At 36.4% G+C, this 19,523-nt stretch overlaps 2 protein-coding genes across 2 annotated transcripts in view; both read right to left on the bottom strand.

The window, feature by feature from the left end:
* Positions 1-675: 675 nt before the first annotated feature.
* Positions 676-16,743, bottom strand: LOC140329885 (uncharacterized). Its single transcript, XM_072410276.1, has 8 exons — positions 16,672-16,743; positions 16,324-16,404; positions 12,521-12,632; positions 11,148-11,323; positions 8,469-8,690; positions 3,798-3,997; positions 2,147-2,269; positions 676-823 (listed from the first exon to the last, which is right to left on the bottom strand). The coding sequence occupies exons 4-8, from the start codon at positions 11,295-11,297 to the stop codon at positions 676-678; spliced, it is 843 nt and encodes a 280-aa protein (XP_072266377.1). The 5' UTR covers positions 11,298-11,323; positions 12,521-12,632; positions 16,324-16,404; positions 16,672-16,743.
* A 770-nt stretch (positions 16,744-17,513) lies between these two features.
* The window catches only part of LOC140329883 (uncharacterized), a 5,840-nt gene continuing 3,830 nt past the window's right edge, over positions 17,514-19,523 (bottom strand). Inside the window, exons 3-5 of the mRNA XM_072410275.1 lie at positions 19,093-19,262; positions 18,774-18,904; positions 17,514-17,694 (exon numbers count right to left, since the gene is read on the bottom strand). Of these exons, the coding sequence (XP_072266376.1) occupies positions 17,514-17,694; positions 18,774-18,904; positions 19,093-19,262 (482 nt within the window). The remainder of the gene's footprint in view (positions 17,695-18,773; positions 18,905-19,092; positions 19,263-19,523) is intronic.

The following is a 19,523-nucleotide window of genomic DNA, read 5'->3' as shown; positions in this document are numbered from 1 at the left end:
GCCATACATACATACATACATACAGCGCCATTCTGCTCTATAAAGAGCGCTCTCTCCCCTTCACTTCCATTACCATAATTCGTCTTCCATCGTCCGTGGATACGCCAGGACGGTTGTTTGGACAATGGACGACAAGCACTGTACAGGCGCAAGATTCTCGTCCGATATCAGCCCTGAGCTGATTATTGGACGAGAACTATTACATATGTGTATGTAGTCTTAGTAAGGTATAGTTTATAATAAGACATATAAAAATCCTGGCTTTAAGTACTGGAGTTGGACACCCCTGGTCTGCTTTGAAATAATATTTGTGTTTTTGATAGACAACTAAGAGTTAAAACACCTGACAGTTCTTTGTCTCATAGATTCTGATGGTAAGATTTCTCTCAGGACATCTGCTGTAGCCAACATTAGGGTGTTTCACTCTCCAGATGAAGGAGCAGAGTCAGGAAATATGACAAGGAGATCCCACTGTTGAAGTATCCATGAGGGCCAAGGGCCAAGTCAACCCACTAGGTTTGAACCCTAAATAAAGTATCACTTCTACATGAATGCCTCGTTCAGTTTTAGATTCCCAGATGTCACAACACCTATCCCAATGACATTGCACTTTCTGTTTCAAGTATTTCCAACCACATTCCTAACAAGTAATAACATCAATAAATATTTTATGACTTACATGTGCAGAACTTGGTGGGAGCTCATAAGAGTGAGGGAAAAACGGTTGGAAAGGGTCTCAAGTAACTTTCCAAATTTCACAAAACCACTGAGGAGCTGAGTATTGAAAATGCAGAGGGGATTTTCAGCCAGAAGAAGACCAGAGCTGAAACAGACAAGTTGCATTTTGTAAGATAAAAAAGTGACTATAGGTAGTTAGTAACTCAGAATAAGTATGAGTAAGTCAGTTTGTGTAGTCAAAATACCCTCTTTATATTACAATAAAACACAATAAACATCTTGTTTGTGCTCCCCTTTTGGTCTGTTACGTATACCATTGAAAGTTTTTTGTTATATCAAAATGAGTGTCAAACACATTGGGCCTGATTTATTAAAGTTCTCCAAGGCTGGAGAGGATACACTTTCATCAGTGAAGCTGGGTGATCCAGCAAACCTGAAATGGATCTGGTCCAAGATTCAAAACATTTCCTAGCAAACAGCACATGACTTTGAAGAAATCAATTCCAGGTTTGCTGGATCACCCAGCTTCACTGATGAAAGTGTATCCTCTCCAGCCTTGGTGAACTTTAATAAATCAGGTCCAATATATATAAATGATACAATATGCTTACCTGTTGTGACAACACATCAGTTGTAATAAAGTAACAATTGCGCTATCTAGAGATTAACTTTAGAAACTATATCAATCATTTATTTTCTATAAAACATTTCTAATATACCTTCATTTATCATAAATATAGGAAGAAATAATCATGTGTAAAGTTATTTATTCATAACAACAAGCCAGCTTTCGCTGGATGGACTCTTACCCCATGGTATAGGTTAACATGTTGTGGACTTTATTATTTAATATATTTGTCTATGTGTATATATTTTTAGTCTGCAAAATGTTAAAGGGGAACTAGTCAAAATTTCCCTTCTGTTCTTTTAGATTTGCCACACTATTTTCACATCTAGGAACCCTTTTTAAAAATAAGTATCTGAAAAGGGTAAACTTTCTTAGTTTTATAATCTTCGAGCATGAGCTGGGTGGAAGTGTAATTAGAGAAGAAAATAAGCTACTAACTGTCTGCAAACAAACCAGGAAGACTGTCAGTAACAGATGACACGGCAGTAAAAGCATAATGCTTTGATTTTATATATAAAGCTCTCCCTTAAATAGTTAAAATCACTTTGAGACAAAAAAAGGTAGAATAACTATATGGACAATAATGAATTGGAAGAAAGTTTTTTGTATTAACTGCTGTTAACTGCAACAGAAAAAATGGCCTGAAAAAGAGAACTGATGTGTGGTAGACTTTTGAAATTTTCAGGAAAGTATGGGTACAAATCCATGTGAAACTGTATGTTATATGTGCAAGTATCGGTTTGCCTGGCATTCAGCTTTAAAGTTGTCTTAGCATTATGTATGCAGACAGGTGCTCCAAACAATTGAAGAGACAAGTATTAATAATTAATTTGACCATACCCCTCTTGTGTAACAAGATCATTGAGCAGCTTTTCCATGCCTTGCTGGAGGTAAGTTACTGATTCTTGTGTTCTTGCTCCAGGGCCACCATCCTGCTCTAGGAAAGCTAATCCAACATAGCACCTAAGCCAGAAGAAGTGGACAAAGTATTTGGTAAATTATTATATTTGGTATATTGAAATATATACTTGAGTTAATTATAGTTTATATATTATATAGTCTTTACGGGTACCATTCAGATCACCACTGTAAAGGAAACAATCCTCCAGCTGACCACTAATGTAAGAGGTATGTATCCCACTGATACCCAATTAATTGGTTTTGGCATGAGTTTCCCAGGATCTTGAAAATACTTTAGGAGTTTCTCTGGGGTAAAAAGGTTGGAATATGCTGTCATAAACAGTACCTACAATAAGTGGGACTAACATAATGAATGCGTGCCTAATGTATGGTGGAAGAGGAAAGTCTAACTAAATGGGCCTGATTTAATAAAGCTCTCCACGGCTGGAGAGGATGCTCTTTTATCAGTGAAGCTGGGTGATCCAGCAAACCTAGAATAGATTTCTTAAAATTAATTTGCTATTTCCTGGCAAATGTTTTGAATCCTGGACAAGATCTATTTCAGGTTTGCTGGATTACCCAGCTTCAATGATGAAAGAGTATTCTCTCCAGCCTTGGAGACCTTTAATAATTTAGGCTTAATGTCTTTCAAACAGGGTCTGTGGAACCCTTGGGTTCCTAAAGAGGAGCTTTTTGGGCACCTTGAGCAATGATTGAATTGTTCTTTTAGATCCGTTACCACTGGCACCCATGATCTTTTTGGCTATCTGTAAGAGTGACATTCATGCCACTGGCCAGCAATTTAAGATGCATACTTCCCACAAACCTCCATGCCAATATACTGTGAGCTTGGGATAATGGTATTATTGTCAGGGGTTTCCTAAGATCTGAAAATTATTTTAGAGTTAGCCCATATAAAAAAGTTGAGAAATGCTGGTCTAAGCTTTTAGTAAAAACCTGTAAAAAACAAACCAGTATTTTCAAAATTTCAATCAAAGATATCTGAACACTAGCAGATGTATTAAATAGGTTGTAGTAGTTTCACTGAAACATTTCCGGTGGAGAATCTTCCAGATCTATGTGTTTCAATGGCAGTAATTGATTCTCAACTAGTGAATATCAGATTCACTACTTTTTAAACAGACCCCTTAATGTGCAATGTGTAGTAAACCATAATAATCTATCTCAAATGGGTTTCAATTACACAACTCAAATTTAAATCAGTCTGGAAGCGCACTGGGTTCTTTGGCTAACACCATTACTAAGTTTTGCAATTATTGTGATATACATTAGAATTAGTCATTTTCCATTTTTTATTATTTGACTAGTATATTTAGTATCACAGGGATGGTAACTGCTGAACTATTTATTGAAAATGATTCTGTCTTTACCATTTTATAGAACTAACTTTGATATCATGTTAGAATTATTAATAGTAATGATAGTAATGACATCATGTCTTGATTATTTTAAAATGTTTGCAGACAGAAATATATGAAAAGCCAAATGTAGCCTGTAATTGTAAGATGTTTGATAAAGGAAGTAATCATAATAATCTATATAATAACTTATTGCAGAAAAGAAAGGAAACCTGGTGATGGCAGATGCTGGTTGGAGTCCCAAGGCATTCTGTAAGAACATCAGTGCCTCTTTGGTCTGTTTCTGTAGCAACAAATGTCTTCCTACATGAAAATGATATAGCCAGTTGTGAAGATCCAGAGAAAGAGCATCTTTATATTTCAGAAAGGCTTGTGTTAATGGATTCTCTTCATCCAGGGAGATCACCCCGCTCTATAGTAAAAGAACACAGACACCTTAGAACAATAATCGTTATGACAATAAATGCAGTTGTAAAGTATCTGGGCAGTTCCAAGGTCTGCTTAGTTATTATTACACAGTATTTATATAGCGCAGACATATTACTCAGTGCTGTACAGCATTTATGTCACTATCTGTCCCTCAAAGGAGCTCACAATCTAATGTCCCTACCATAATCATATGTTTTAATACAGTCCAAGGTCAATTTTTAGGGGGAAGCCAATTAACCTAACTGCATGTTTTTGGAATGTGGGAGGAAACCCGAGTACCTGGAGGAAACCCACAGTAACACAGGGAGAAAACTGAAAACGCCATGCAGATAGTGTCCTGGCTGAGATTTGAACCTGGGACCCAGCATTGCAAAGGCTAGAATGCTAACCACTGAGCCACTGTGCTGCCCATGTGGTAAAGAAGGTGTATCTACATTAATGTGAAAAGAGGTGAAAGTGACATGCAAACCACAACCAATTTGGATTTTGTGAAATTTACACAAGATCTCCTGTGTTTGTAACGTATTTCAATGTAGTGGTGTTCTAAATATATGTAGGAAGAAATCCACTAAGCACAAAAATCACATTAGAACTCACATATCAACACTGGAATCCTAAATGTCTAGGATTGGTAAAATGATGTAGGGACATTCTGTTTTGTTTTTTTTAAGAAAAGTACTTAAAACTCTTGCTAGTTTTTTTAATGTTTTGAGGAAATTATGCTTTACTTCCTGTTTCAAGTGAAAGAAATTCTTTAAAGAGTACAGTTGCCTTAAAATCAAGTAATTGCTGACTATTTTTTATATTAAGGACAATTAGGCTTTGGCAGGTTTGGGACATAAATAGCCCCTTTTTTACTCAACATCCTCCATTTTGGCAGAAACATAGTGAGCCTGTACAAAGAGAATTGAAGAATGCTGTTGAGGGGCCACTGTACACATGATAGTTAACAGTTGTGTTCATCTTGCATGACTATTACCTGACATCATCTGTACAGATGTGCAACAAAATTAATACTGTCAATCAGTGGTCGCCAAGCTTTCCGACCTCACTAACCACTAAATTCACCAAACTCAGACTGCTCATGTTCAGGGAGCCGCGTGTCACTCAAAGAGGAAGAAACATCCCCCAGAGTGACGTCATGATGCCAGAACCTAAAAAAAGCACTAGTGAAGGAAGGAATAAAATACATAGTTTTCTGTTACCACATTTCCTACAACTTTAGGCACTAACTAAAACAGCTGATGCCTCCACCATTGTCCAGCCATTGTGGTTCCTCTTGCTGACCCCTTGGCTCCATCGGACACAGAAGTGACATATGGGTCATTGAAAGGTACCATGGCAGGCCAGTGGGAGAGAGTTATTGACTTTTTTTTTTTTTTTATTACAGATTAGTGCCTATTTATTATGTTGACCCTGACATTGTTATTTTCAGAACTTTGTATAATTTGTGTTTCATGTGCCTTTAAAAACAAATCAACACAAATTCTACTGAAAATCTAGAAGAAAATGTTAGCTGGTTATGTCATAACATAGACATGTTTTACCACTCGACTATGTCATGCACTGGTAAATAATGCATTATTGAAGATCTTCATGTTTTAGCACTTAATGGAGTTACAGCAGGCAATTCCTTTACCTTAACAGCAACTGCATTCATGGCTAAGTCTCTGGAGAGACATCAGCGCACAGCAGAATGTAGAAGGCAATGATGGAAAGTTCTAAAGGAATCAATACGCTGCACATTTAATCATCTCCAGAGAGGCTTTAGCTGCAGGAGAAAAGTGACAACTTTGCACAAACTGGAATCTGCAATCTACTGTACAATTTGGATAATTAGAGGAAAGCCAACTCAACGTAATGCAGCACACAGCAGGGAACTTACTGATACATATTATTTTAATGTGACATGGTCTTACTGTTACAATAATCCTGCTTATCCTGCTATTATTTAAACATGATGTAGTCAATAATGAGACTAATTAAAACTAATGTTAAATTAAAAAGAATGTAGTAAAATAACTGAAGAATTACACAAAAGTGCAAAAACAAAATAACCTGCACTTAGCTTGCTGTCAAATTTACTTAAAATGGAACTAAATGGTGCTGCGTTATTAAAGCTCTCTAAGGCTGGAGATGATACAGTTTCATCAGTGAAGCTGGGTGATCCAGTAAACCTGGAATTATATTTTTCAATGTCATTTGCTAGCATTCCAAGTTTGCTGATCATCCAGCTTCACTGATGAAAGTGTATTCTCTCCAGCCTTGGAGAGTGTTAATAAATCAAGCCCAATATTATTCATATGTCCCTGTTCTGTCACAGGAGCCTCCATCTTCTTCCTTCCATATCCCAGTTTTCACCCATCTAGATTGGCAGGGTCAGGATGTTCATTCAATCCTGAGAAATGCAAGGGAACCTGGGATTGTCAGGTAAACCTGGCAGAGTTTGACACCTGAGTCACATGTAAGCTCTTCGGGGCAGGGTCCTCTCCTCCTGTATCACTGTCTGTATTAGTCTGTCATTTGCAATCCCTATTTAATGTACAGCGCTAGTCAATAATGAGACTAATTAAAACTAATGTTAAATTAAAAAGAATGTAGTAAAATAACTGAAGAATTACACAAAAGTGCAAAAACAAAAAAACCTGCACTTAGCTTGCTGTCAAATTTACTTAAAATGGAACTAAATGGTGCTGATTTAAAATTGCTCTCAAAGGCTGGAGATGATACAGTTTCATCAGTGAAGCTGGGTGATCCAGAAAACCTGGAATTATATTTTTCAATGTCATTTGCTAGCATTCCAAGTTTGCTGATCATCCAGCTTCACTGAGGAAAGTGTATTCACTCCAGCCTTGGAGAGTGTTAATAAATCAAGCCCAATAATATTCATATGTCCCTGTTCTGTCACAGCAGCCTCCATCTTCTTCCTTCCATATCCCAGTTTTCACCCATCTAGATTGGCAGGGTCAGGATGTTCATTCAATCCTGAGAAATGCAAGGGAACCCGGGATTGTCAGGTAAACCTGGCAGAGTTTGACACCTGAGTCACATTCATGCAGGTAAGAACAGTTATTGCAGAAGGGACATTGCCTGCCCCTTATTTGCAATAACCACCTGCCAGATTCACAATTTTTTAAATTGGGACTTTAGTTCCACATTAAAAAAATATACACGTCTTGTGTCTTGGCAGGTGTGGTTTTTGGGGTGGGCGTATCCTTTTCCGTGGGCACATATTTTTTTCCCTTTTTTTGTGAGTTTGAATAAACAAACACTAAACCTTGCTTTCACATAAGTGTATCTAAGACCAAGAACAATAATTTCAGCTTACAAGTCCTTGTGTTGGCTAATTTAGTTTCCTTTTGTTCAGGCTTTTCTCTTGGTGAACCTGCTGGTAACACACTTTCTGTCTTAAGCTACGTACACGCGTCAGATTTTTATCGCCCGATAATCGGCATCGGCCAATTATCGGGCGAAAATCTGCCGTGTGTACAGTCGGTGTACTCCCTTGTCGTTGGAAAGGATCGTGAAAGATCCTTTCCAACGACAAAAATTGGAAGTGTGTACGCAGCTTTAGGGTGAGAGCCCTTACTCAACTGAGTTATCACTCTAGATTAAGAAGTATTTTAAGAATGTACAGAGAGAGGCATTGTTTCTGATAGGACTGAAAAACACACATAACACAGAAACTGCACTGGATTTCTGGCAGAATTATTGGATATTTTTATCTAAACTCACCTAATAGATGTAGCACAATGTATTCTAAACAAAAGGAAGCAAATGCAGGTTTCTTTGTGAGGTTTATATACGCTTTACAATTACATTTTTTTTGTATTTCTTTAAAGAAAACTCTGCATGGAGTTTGCAGGTTCTCCCCGTGTCTGCGTGGGTTTACTCCTGGTACTCTGGTTTCCTCCCACATCCCAAAAGCATGCAGTTAGGTTAATTGGCTTCCCCCTAAAATTGACTTAAATGACATATGACTATGATAGGGACATTACATTGTGAGCCCCTTTGAAGGACAGTTAGTGTCACGACTATGGACTTTGTACAGCGCTGCGTAATATGATGGCACAATATAAATACTGTATAATATTAATAATAATAAAGAGTGTCTAACCCCCCCAAAAAATGTTCAACATATTACAGTTTACCCACCTCTAGATGTGGTGGCTGAATTTCTTTTTTCTAGATATGATGAAACATTGCTTTTTCCCTTTATGTAGTTATTCTGGCAGTTACAAACTCTGTTTTAGGGTGACAATGGTTACTCGCAATGCAGTGGTTTGTCTCTGACTCTTGCTAAGCATGTATTTTTGTATTTACTGCTTTGTACAGTGTTCCCAAACTTCCTATTAGATTGAGATTTGAAGTGTTTGTTCATAAGGCTTGTCTAGTGACAGATCTAGAAGTGGGTAATCTGCTTTTTATTGTTTACACCCCTAGTGAGATCTCACCTTGCCTGCTTGCTTGGACTTCCAGGCATAAAGGTTCTGGATGTAATCAGCTCTGCCAGATTGGCCCTGCTCTTTCAGTTGGTGGTATTCCATGTCTAAAGCCTTCAGCTGCTGTTCTAAGCTTGTTCTTCCAGTAAAGCCATGTAGCTTGCAAATTGCTTGAATCTCTTCATCTTTTCCTGTGGCTTTAGCACTGCAAGTATCTATCCCCTCTTCTTCGTTCTAAAACAGACAAATCAAAAGTGAACAAAAGCAAATCACAAGTGACTAGCAAGGTCAGAAGGTGAAATGACTTACCCATATCAGAAATTGGAGCTCATGTATTTTCACGATTGCCATAGTTTGTATATATTCTGTAAAGTCATGGCTGTTTAGAGGGCCAAGTTACTATAGATTTCTCCCCTGCAGGCTTGTCATGAAATCAGCCTGCTAATCTCACAATATGTGGCTGCTAATGAACTCCCAAACCTAATTTTGTTTTTACTGGAACTATAATATGTATAGTATTCATATAAGAAAAAATTGCTATCTTTGCTTCTTTTCTAGCCATTTTTAATACTTGTTTTATTTATGAATATTTCTGCATAGCACAAAAGATCCTCTTAAAACAGAAGGGATTCAGATGTCCCAGAAATAGGGCTTGGGGATCAACAAGAAAGTAACACTTTCTGTGTGCTCTGCTATGCTACACACTGGTTGAATGGAAAAAATTTGATTGACCCGTCAGTTCAAATTTTCTAGATAAATATTACTGAAATGATTTGACATGAAGGAACGTGTTATTATTATTTTGTGTATTATAATTATAATAAACAGGATTTGTATAGCGCCAACATATTACTCAGCGCTGTACATTAAATAGGGATTGCAAATGACAGACAGATACAGACAGTGACACAGGAGGAGGAAAGGACCCTCTCCTGAAGAGCTTACAATCTAAGATGTAGGGGAAGAATCACACATTAGGAGGGAGTAAAAAAAAATATTTATCTCAGGGCATTATAAATGACAGTTATGGCACTGCAAAATCATTTGTATTACAGCACCATCACCAATGGACACACAACTAGTGGCATTATGTAGTAACAACGTAAAATATATCCTCTGTACAGAATAATAATCATTAACATAAGCTTGCTAACCTACATCAGTTTATTACCCTAAGAAGAAGAGCAAAGAATTGTGAAAACCGTGACAGTATTAACATTGTATGAAGTTTTGTGACAAAGCACTGCTAGGCTTCTGCAGATAAAGACTGGTATTTCTTTTGTACTACACAGAAATTGTGGTGCTTACAGAAAGTTGATCCATCCCAGTACCTGACCGCATCCTGTTATTTTATGTAACTGACAAGTGGCTATGCCCCCGTGATTTACACTGGAAACCTTATCTCAAGGGGGATCTGAGCAGTCTATCTGTTATTTCAAAAGCTCTTTAATCAGGGAGCACAGCAGAGAGGTCTCCACGTCTGGATTACATTTTCTTACACGCAGCAGCAATTAAGAATGTTTGATGTTGATCTTCTGGATTACTTATGTGCTTTGACTTTGAAATCCTTTATGCTGCATAGCTATAATATTTTATTTAATAAACAAGCATAACAACTTCAAGATGAATAAAAGGTCAGATAAAGTGTCACCTTCCTACAAAGCCAAGAAAATTCTCTGATATTTGGAGAAGGTAATGTGTACTGTAAATTAAACAGTCTATTACTAAAAACTAAAAGTTACTAATGAAGAAAAAACGTTTCACTTGCTTTATTTTATTTTCAATTCACCTACTGATTTAGACAGTGGTCATCTGGACAGGATGAGGGGAGGAATTTCCCCAGAGGAGACTCATTGGCCCAGTGCTGTCACATGGAGCCTGATTTATTAAAGCTCTCCAAGGCTGGAGAGGATACACTTTCATCAGGAAAGCTGGGTGATCCAGCAAACCTGGAATGGATTTCTGCAAAGTTGTTTGCTATTTGCTAGCAAATGTTTTGAATCCTGGACCAGATCCATTGTAGTTTGCAACCTAAAATCAGCCTATGAAGTGAGACTTGTGGTTGACCACAGGGCCAACCACGCTCCCAATGGCTCCCGTTAAACTGAATGGGTGCAGTTGGGAACCAAGTGACAAGTCGCTTCTGAAGAAGCCCACCACAACCACAAAGGCAATGTGTAGAAACACATTACCTACAGTGTGGTTTGCTGCTTTTGGGAACATAGCAACAGTTTGCTGTGCACCCAGGAGAATCTACCACATGATTTTTTACTGCAACTGTGAAAAAGGGGCCAAAAAGGGAGAGAATCTAATTTTTAAGACTTGGTTTGCTTTAAATTTCAAGTTAGCTTTACATTCTAATTTTCTTTTTTTCAGTCCTTTCTTTTTAATATAATGACCAAAGAAACTAGACAAAATTGTAAAAAGGATTAGGAATTAAGTGAGAAAAGGTAAAATATACCTAAACATGGGAAAAACTACAGTAATAAAGTCTGAATATTATAATTTTCAGTTAGGCTGTTATGGCTTTTGTTTTTCTTAGTACAGAAACAGTTGTATATTTGCCTATACCTCAACCCTAAGACATATGACCTGGCAGTCTCTGACTGTTTCATTGGGGTAATACCAACTGCCATATATTTTTACCATGATTTGGCTAGTGTGTATACAGTCTTAAGAAATCCTACTTACCTTTTTCTTTAACCCGTAGATTTCTGCTGCATAATACAGCTCTTCCAACACTGTGGCAAGAAGAAAATGGAACCTGGGGTTCTTTGGTTGATGCTTAATTGCTGAAGCATAGGCAGCTGCAGCTTGGTTCAAGGCATCCAGAACTGACATCCCATCCTTGTGATCAAGTCTATCCCCTGCAATTGAATGTAATATAAAGTAATTGCGTATTTTATGTTGTGAGAACGATTTGTAACTACTCTTCACAGTCACATGACCCAGCTAAGAAAGGCATTGGACAGAGTTATACAATAAAAATCTCAACATCAGGGCTGCAGGTAGGTATTAACACAAGGGAAATTCACTATTAGGTTCAGGGTTTATAAAGGACAACTACACTATGGGCCTGATTTATTAAAGCGCTCCAAGACTGAAGAAGATAGACCATCATGAGAGATCCTTAATGGTCCAGCAAACCAGAAATGGTCCGGGATGAGCCAATTAATAGCAAATGATTTTAAAGAAACCATTCTAGTTTTGAAGGATCACTCAGGTTCTTCCAATACAGGGTCTGCCACCCACCTACAATTTCTTCCCACCTGGCTCCAAAAAATTTCTGGGTTGAGCACTGTATAGTATCATTTCCAGTCTTGAAGAGCTTATATTATTCAGGGCCTAAAAAAGAAAATCCACTGGGAAGCATGACACAATATTTTTGGTGCAGCATTGGAGTGGCTATCTTGCCATTCCCCAACATAAGGAAGTATGTTAATAAATTGCAGCAAACATACAAACTAAAATATCAGTGCTGAATGACGTTAGATGTAAAAAAAATTTCTACGTCTGATATAAAGGCATTGGAGTATGAATATTTGCATTATGGATGCCAAAAGAAAGCAAACTGCAGCCATGTAAAGTATCCAATCAGCATTTACTTTTTACTGTCCTGACTGTTCTAATTAAGGAACAGTGAAATCTAATTTATTGATACACATTTATGCAAAAACTGTCAAAAAATGTGCAGCGTAGCCTTATTTGTGCATTGAAAGAATGCCATAAAAACATACTTAAGTAAGTACATGTGCATATCATATTTAGGCAAGATGAGTTTTGCTTGTAATTCAACTTTAAAGCAAAGAGCAATTTCTAAAGTTCAGTAACACATGTTCACCAATCTGCAATCGTCTTTCATTTTTCTGCTGAACTACACTAATGAAAGAAGAAATGTCATTGCCCCCTATGGGTACTGTGCTCTGCACGGCTTTATTGCTTCTTTACTCTGCCTTATTAGGCAACCCTAGAACTCCAATTATACTGAAGGCAGTTTAAGGTCACAGAGTGAGGAAAGCTTTTTTTTGGCAGATACAATAAACATATTAAAAATAAATGCTCACCTGACTTTGGTAGATTCTGCCTATAAAAGCATGTATTTTCTTCTGCATGACTGCAAAGCTGATCTGTGTCCCTATCATGAACTTGTTGGCGTCTCCTCTCCCAGTTTCTCTCCTGTAAATGAAATGTCAGCTGGTTGGATAAAAGTTATGAGTGTAAACATACCCACATTTGTTAAAATATTATAAATAAATCATTTATTACACTTCACTATAATTTAAAATAATTGTAATTATCCCAAAGCAGCTATATCAACAGGATAAATATCATTATCCCCTATTGTTAGTATATAGCCATCATATAAATGCAAAATTCGAGTTATAATTCAAATTTATAGGTGTGATCAAAATAAATAAATAAATCAAAATCAGCATTAATAACATTTATAGGTGAAATTTGTATGTGCTAACCCACCAGGGCTCACACACATCAATTTAAATCTATACTTCAAGTATGACTTCATATTGATGGGTCTGTATTAGTATTGGGGACAGTGATGCTTCAAAATTCCTAAATATCCTAATTTTTATTAATACAGAAAGATGTTTTTAAAAATTACACTACATTTACCGTTATTTGTAAAAATTATTACAATGTAAATCAGTTTTCTCTACCCTATGGACAGTATGTGCCCCTATTAAGATTTGCAAATTTTACTATATGTACCACCCATGAACATTTTCCCTCATTTGACTGTCCAGCTGTGAAATACCTACAGAGAAAATAGGTATTTATTATTATAAATACCTTGTATTTATATAGTGCTGACATAATTTCCAACGCTTTACAGAGACCATAGACATGTCACTAGCTGTCCTTCAAAGGGGCTCACAATCTAATGTCTCTGTCATAGTGATATTTCAGTAACACAGTCTAAAGTCATTTTTGAGGTTGAGCCAATTAACTTAATTGCATGTTTTTGGGATGTGGAAGGAAACTTGAGTGGCCAGAAAAACCCATGCAAACACGGAGAGAACATACAAACATATCTCCTTGAAGATAGTGTTTTAGCCGAGATTCAAACCTGGTGCCTATTGCTGCTAAATTGATTCTGTATTAAAGTTAAACAGCAGTGTTTAGCAGAGCTTGTTTACAGTTATGCAAACTGGCATGTCAACAGCTTATGGTAAGCTAAAAAAAAAAGAAATACAACAAAGCAAACACAAAAAGAACATATAAATTGAAAAATAATCTAATACAGGAATGTTATTTAATAAGGCTCAGCCTGAAGATAGGGAGGATCGCTTTGTTTTGCAAAGTACTGGTAAAAGGAGTTGTTAAATGGTATAAATATGTCAAGCGTGTGCAGCGCAGCTATGGTTCAAGACACCGCAAGCAGTGATGCATTATCACATTGTTTTTTTATTGTGCTTGTTAAATTTAATGAAGTTCACTGTAGCAAGTCATAAAGTGGCATAACTACTAACCTCCTACTTAAACTTTCTGCTACACAGATCAAAGAATGCTTTTACACAGGAATAATATATCAGGGATTTTCTTTAATAAGACAGCTACACATTAACCCTTGGATGTTAGGCAGTAAAGACAACTCAAACCCCTGCAGAGCAAGAGGATTTACTTTAATGTTGTTAAATTTTATTACAAGCTAGCAAGCTTTAAATCAACAGAAAAGGGTTTACAATACAATGAATTCGAAAAAAGGTCAGTATAACAGACAAAAATGCTAAATATAATACGTTAAAAAAATAGTGTAAAAAGTAAAACATAGCCTGGTAATTAAAAAAATAGGGTTTAATTGAATATAGCAATTTATCCATGAAAGGGTAGTTAGCCAGTCAAATGATGTAGTTTCCTAGCTTATCACAGGAGAGGCAATAACAGCTGTTTTCAGTTGATATCAAAGACAAGAGATAGACTGAAAAATTCTCAGTACAGGGAGTTCCCGGGTTACATACAAGATGGGGACTGTAGGTTTGTTCTTAAGTTAAATTTGTATGTAAGTCAGAACAGGTACATTATTATTTTAATAAATGCAATTAGGACAGATGTTTGTCTCAACATAATATTAGGCAGCGTGGTGTCATTTACTGTACAAAATCCTCACTGTGAGTTAATCACAATCAAAGCAAAAAAAAAACTTTATGGAGCCTAGACATTTGTTAACTTCTGGAGCAAGCTGTGCTTTGATATGCAAAAAGAAACAACTGGAGAGATTGTCTTTAGTCATTAAAGAGTTACAAGATGTTACAGATCAGCTCCCCTCTTAAGATCAACCACAACCTCAGCTCTGTTTAGCAAAAGATTTCTTCTGCAAGTCATGAAAATTGCCCCCCCTTCAAGCCTACGTCCTGCACATGAGCGAGCAGGGAAGCCCTGTTTGTATTTAGGAGGCATCCGTATATTGGATGTCCTTAACTCAGGGACTACCTGTAGTTGTTGTAGTCTAGAAAACGTCAAAAACGACACTAAAAGCTATTCAAATTTCCTGTCTCTGATTGAAATATTTTAGAAAGCTGTCTTGGAAGGCAGGCAGGGATGGGGGACACATTCAGTTTTGTGTTTACATATAACCAACTATTAAACTGTTTAAGTGTAGGTTTAGATCTGTAGCAGGATCAAACTATTCCCTGTGGCTCCCTAGGGTGGTACTTTGCCAGCTGCTTGGTCACATGAACTGCAGTGTTTGTTTTTAAAGAACCAGTGCGTGAACATTTGACAGCAGGCATCAATAAGGAGTACTGAACCAATAATTTTCTATTGGGCTGTAGAAGATTTAAGTAGTGTCTTTCCGGGATGCAGCACTTCACTGTCATGAGGAAATGCTAAGCACACCATAACCTCACTGCCAGCATGAACATAGCCTAGCTCTTTGACTGGCAAGAACTGTCTTTGATAACAGTCAAGGAACAGCCATGTGCTTGTTTCTATTTTGTAATGCTTCCTCTGAAGGTATCTGATCCTATATACCGGAGTGGTAAATTTTGACACCAAAGTAGACCTGCCCTTACCTTTCTGTTATTTAACACACCTACCCACACTAGTTTCTACTCATTGTTACTTGCTGCTGTGCACTTTACCAAGTATTGTGGTACATTGCATTACTACATCTTATTCATTTTGAACTGATTATTCACGCTTTGCTTCTGGAGGAAAAGACGTTAATTTCTGGAAAGGGATTCTTCACAGTAAGGTCTGTGAAAATGTGGAATAGGCTCCCTTAGGAAGTTGTTTAACAACTACTATAGATTGCTTTAAAAAAAGTTGGATGCTTTTCTAGAAGCACAGAATATACCTGGGTATTAAAGTTTTCAAGTAAAGACAACAGAGACTGTTGATCTAAGGAACATACAATTGCCTCACTGGATTGGGATGTTTTTTTTTTTACTGTTGGAGCAAAATGAACTGGGCTTTATACAGTTTTTGATTTTTTACCTTCCTCTGGATCAACTAATTCTATAAGTTTTTTTTTATCTGGGATATGTTTATTTTTCTAGTGGCTGCACTTTTTTTCAACCTAAATGTGTACCTTGATCTCTAGACTGAAAATAGGAATACAAAAATGGCAATTTGCAGTATTTTATATTTGCTTGATTTTATAGCAACACCTTATCCATAACTAAAACATGACATTTTAGTAGATCTATTATAATATTTATTATAACACATACAGTATAACACATACATCTATTAGTTTAGATTATTATAAATAGGGGCAAAAATTAGATATATGTATCAGATATAATATTTACACAATTAGTTATAGCATTAGCGTTATGTGGTTATTTACAATATGAATATTGTATATGTATATATTTTTTTATTTTTTTAATGGTTTATCAATTACCTGTACCGTATGCTGAAAGTTAGATGCTGAAAATTTACTGGTAGAAGTATCTGCGTTAAACCATCCTGTCTCTGTAACTGTCTATTAAAAAAATAAAAAATAATGAAGTTTAAGACGAGATCTCATTTAAAAGGACTCTTGACAAAAATAGTGAAATAAAAATGAATAGCTCATCATAATATAAAACATCAAGCCATCTTTTGCTGAAATAATCAATAGCAGCCTTCAAATTTCTCAGGTTTGATTTTTAAAACATAGACAATACAAAACTGAAGTTTTAAACAAATTGGTATAATTAAAATGCCCTAATTGACTCAAAGAAAATTTTAAAAAAGTACAGTAAGCAACCTTAGGATCCAGTTCTGTTGGTGGTTTAAATGGGCAATTCTTTGCATGATTTCCCAGGTCAGTCAGTTTTAACACATCACCACAACCTGCCAAATAAAAGCCACAGTTACATAACATTTTACTGTACATAAGCTGCTGAGTGGAGTCTGAGTTTGGGTAGTTTCTAGGTCTAGAAAGGGTAAAATAGTAAAACAGTTTAAATATTATATATTGCATCATTGTGTTTTATTTAATCACAATTCTTCAAGAGGTGTTGTACAAAGGGAACACCACACTCTAATGACATGATTTTAAAAAATGAGTCATATCAATAAAATTTAATTACAATTCTGCATATGTAAATATTTTAGGATGTTATAACATTAATAGTTAATTTTGAGAAAAACAGCTGAATTCCTGTCTCGTAATCCAGAACAACCATATCTAAATTGGAACAGTCATGTCTCTTGATCCAATTTCACTCTTTATTATAGCTGTAGTTTAGAACATTTAGATCAACCAGGTTCGTTCTCCCATTATAGTATATCTTCTCAAATATATCTGCACAACATCACAGTTCAGTACAGCCTATGGACTAGGATTCCAGCCATCGGCAGCCTCTGTAAGGCTGTAGCAACTTAGCCTAGTTTAACTAATGAGCTGTTAAATGCCTGGAGGCACCTGAAGACAAATATATGCATCTAAATCAACTTGGAAAGGCATTTGCTTTTGGTGAAGAGGGGTGCAGTTATTATACAGAGACTGAATAAATACCTTATAGTTCTAGCATCATACAAGGGCTATTATCTTCAGCCAGTCAACCAGAAAATATTCACTATACATCATGTTATATAACTTGAGTTTTACAGGATGATACCTCGATAAGCATAGCAGCACATGACACTAGCTGCTGACATCTTCATATCCAATTCATACTCAGGAACTCTCCAATCATCACCAAGCATTGTCTCATCCAATGGATCTCTTTTTGATCTTCTTGTTAAAAGATCCATGTATGGTCCTGTCATTGTGTGCTTAGGATCACTAGAAAAGCAAAAACATAGAGGTGCTGATTACTAAAGCAAAATATCTCACAATTGCATGTCTTTAGATTAAATTCCCAATCAGCATTGGAGGTTTTGTATTTTGGTCATTGGTCAGAGACCTATTCCACTGATCTCCCTGCCAAAGCTCCACAACAATTTTTTTATTTCATTTTAGAGGGAGACATTCTGGGGGTATGAAGAACTCCTAGGGGTCCATTTAGAAAGCAGTGAATCTGACATATACTGAAACGTTGCCTGATGGAGAATCAATTACTGCCAATGAAACAGATGGGTCTGAAGGATTCTCCGCCAGGGAATGTTTCAATATATGTCAGATTCATTGCTTTATAACTAGACCCCCTTAATGTGACACTGTCATTGCTTACGGGTATAAAGTGCAGGAATCTCGGAGTACCTGCTAACACCTGTAGCAGCTTTAAGTGCCCCTCTAATGCCTGAATGGTGGCCTGTTCTGAACCAGCAAAGTTCTGAAACTGGTAGTATTTGACTCTGCCTGCTCCAATCTGCACTTATACATTTCTATTGGCCAATCACTATATTGGGCTGTCTTACAGGCTACTTAAAATTCAAAGGAGGTAGAAAAACTATGATATAACCAGAAAATGCAGACGCTTACCTAATCTGGCATTTGCATAGCTTGGGCTTGATAAACAAACTGCAAAATACACCAATCCATCTAACCATATAACTGCTTTACCCAGGTATCTCTTATCTTTTATTTAATGTAAACAGATAACTAACATAGTAATATTAAAAATTAGGGCTATGTTCAGACTGGACCAATTACCGCTTCCTCATTCCAGTGAACTATTGCCTCTGGAGAGATGATATTTGTAGCATCTACCTGTGGCAGCCCAATAGAAAATAAATGAAGATTGCTGTAAGTGGTTCTGTAACATTCACTGCTGCCCGCTGTCAAATATTTAAGCGTAAGTGGCCAGGTGACTGGCAAAGTATAATCACTTGATCCCACTGCAGGCCTGAACATGCCCTAAGTGATTTTTAGTTACAAATATATAAGTATAGTTATTGTGATGATGGTTATTATTATCTTACCTCCCTCTAATAGACACAGGCCTATAGAGAGCAGTCAGGGAAATCGGACATTCGTAATTCATTTGCTCTTGAATATCTGTAAACTCGATGCTGAATGGAACTTGCTCCCGTGTAACAATAATATTATAAACCTAACATTGAAAAAATTCAATTGAGTAGGCATATGGGTAATACATTACAGATACATATGAAGAACATGTTTGTGAAGTATTTGTTACGAATCAAATGATTTATGAAAAATTTTGATTAAATTTGATTATATTATGTAATATCATAAAATATAGTAAATTGTATCGTTTGACTACAACATTTTTATCACCTGTGATTTGGTGCCATCCGGAGATATGACAAGCATTTCTATAGGTGTATCACCCACTGTGATGGAGTGTGGTTTGTTAGGTTCAGAACTTCCATTTACTGTGACTTTCATGTGACTGTCCTGGATAAGAGGTTCCAGAATAATGCTGTTCTGGAAATAAGGAACCAAACCTGGTTTTGAACAGAGATAACAAAGAACAACATTTAGAATATGTGATTTGTCTATACCATACATACTCTATGGAATTCTTACTAAAGAGATCTTGAACTAAAATACAATGTCTTTTTTTGTCCAGTTATCACCAGGAAATGCTTTGAGAGTCAACAGATTTGATTATTTTTATTAGAGGTCAATAGTGAACTAAAATACCTTATGATACACTTTTAAACAACTATAATGAAACAGTAATTGTTAAATTAAATCTGCAGGAG

This window comes from Pyxicephalus adspersus, chromosome 4, assembly GCF_032062135.1.
Source record: "Pyxicephalus adspersus chromosome 4, UCB_Pads_2.0, whole genome shotgun sequence".
Lineage (NCBI taxonomy): Eukaryota > Metazoa > Chordata > Amphibia > Anura > Pyxicephalidae > Pyxicephalus > Pyxicephalus adspersus.
This window is presented reverse-complemented; position numbering and strand designations above follow the sequence as displayed.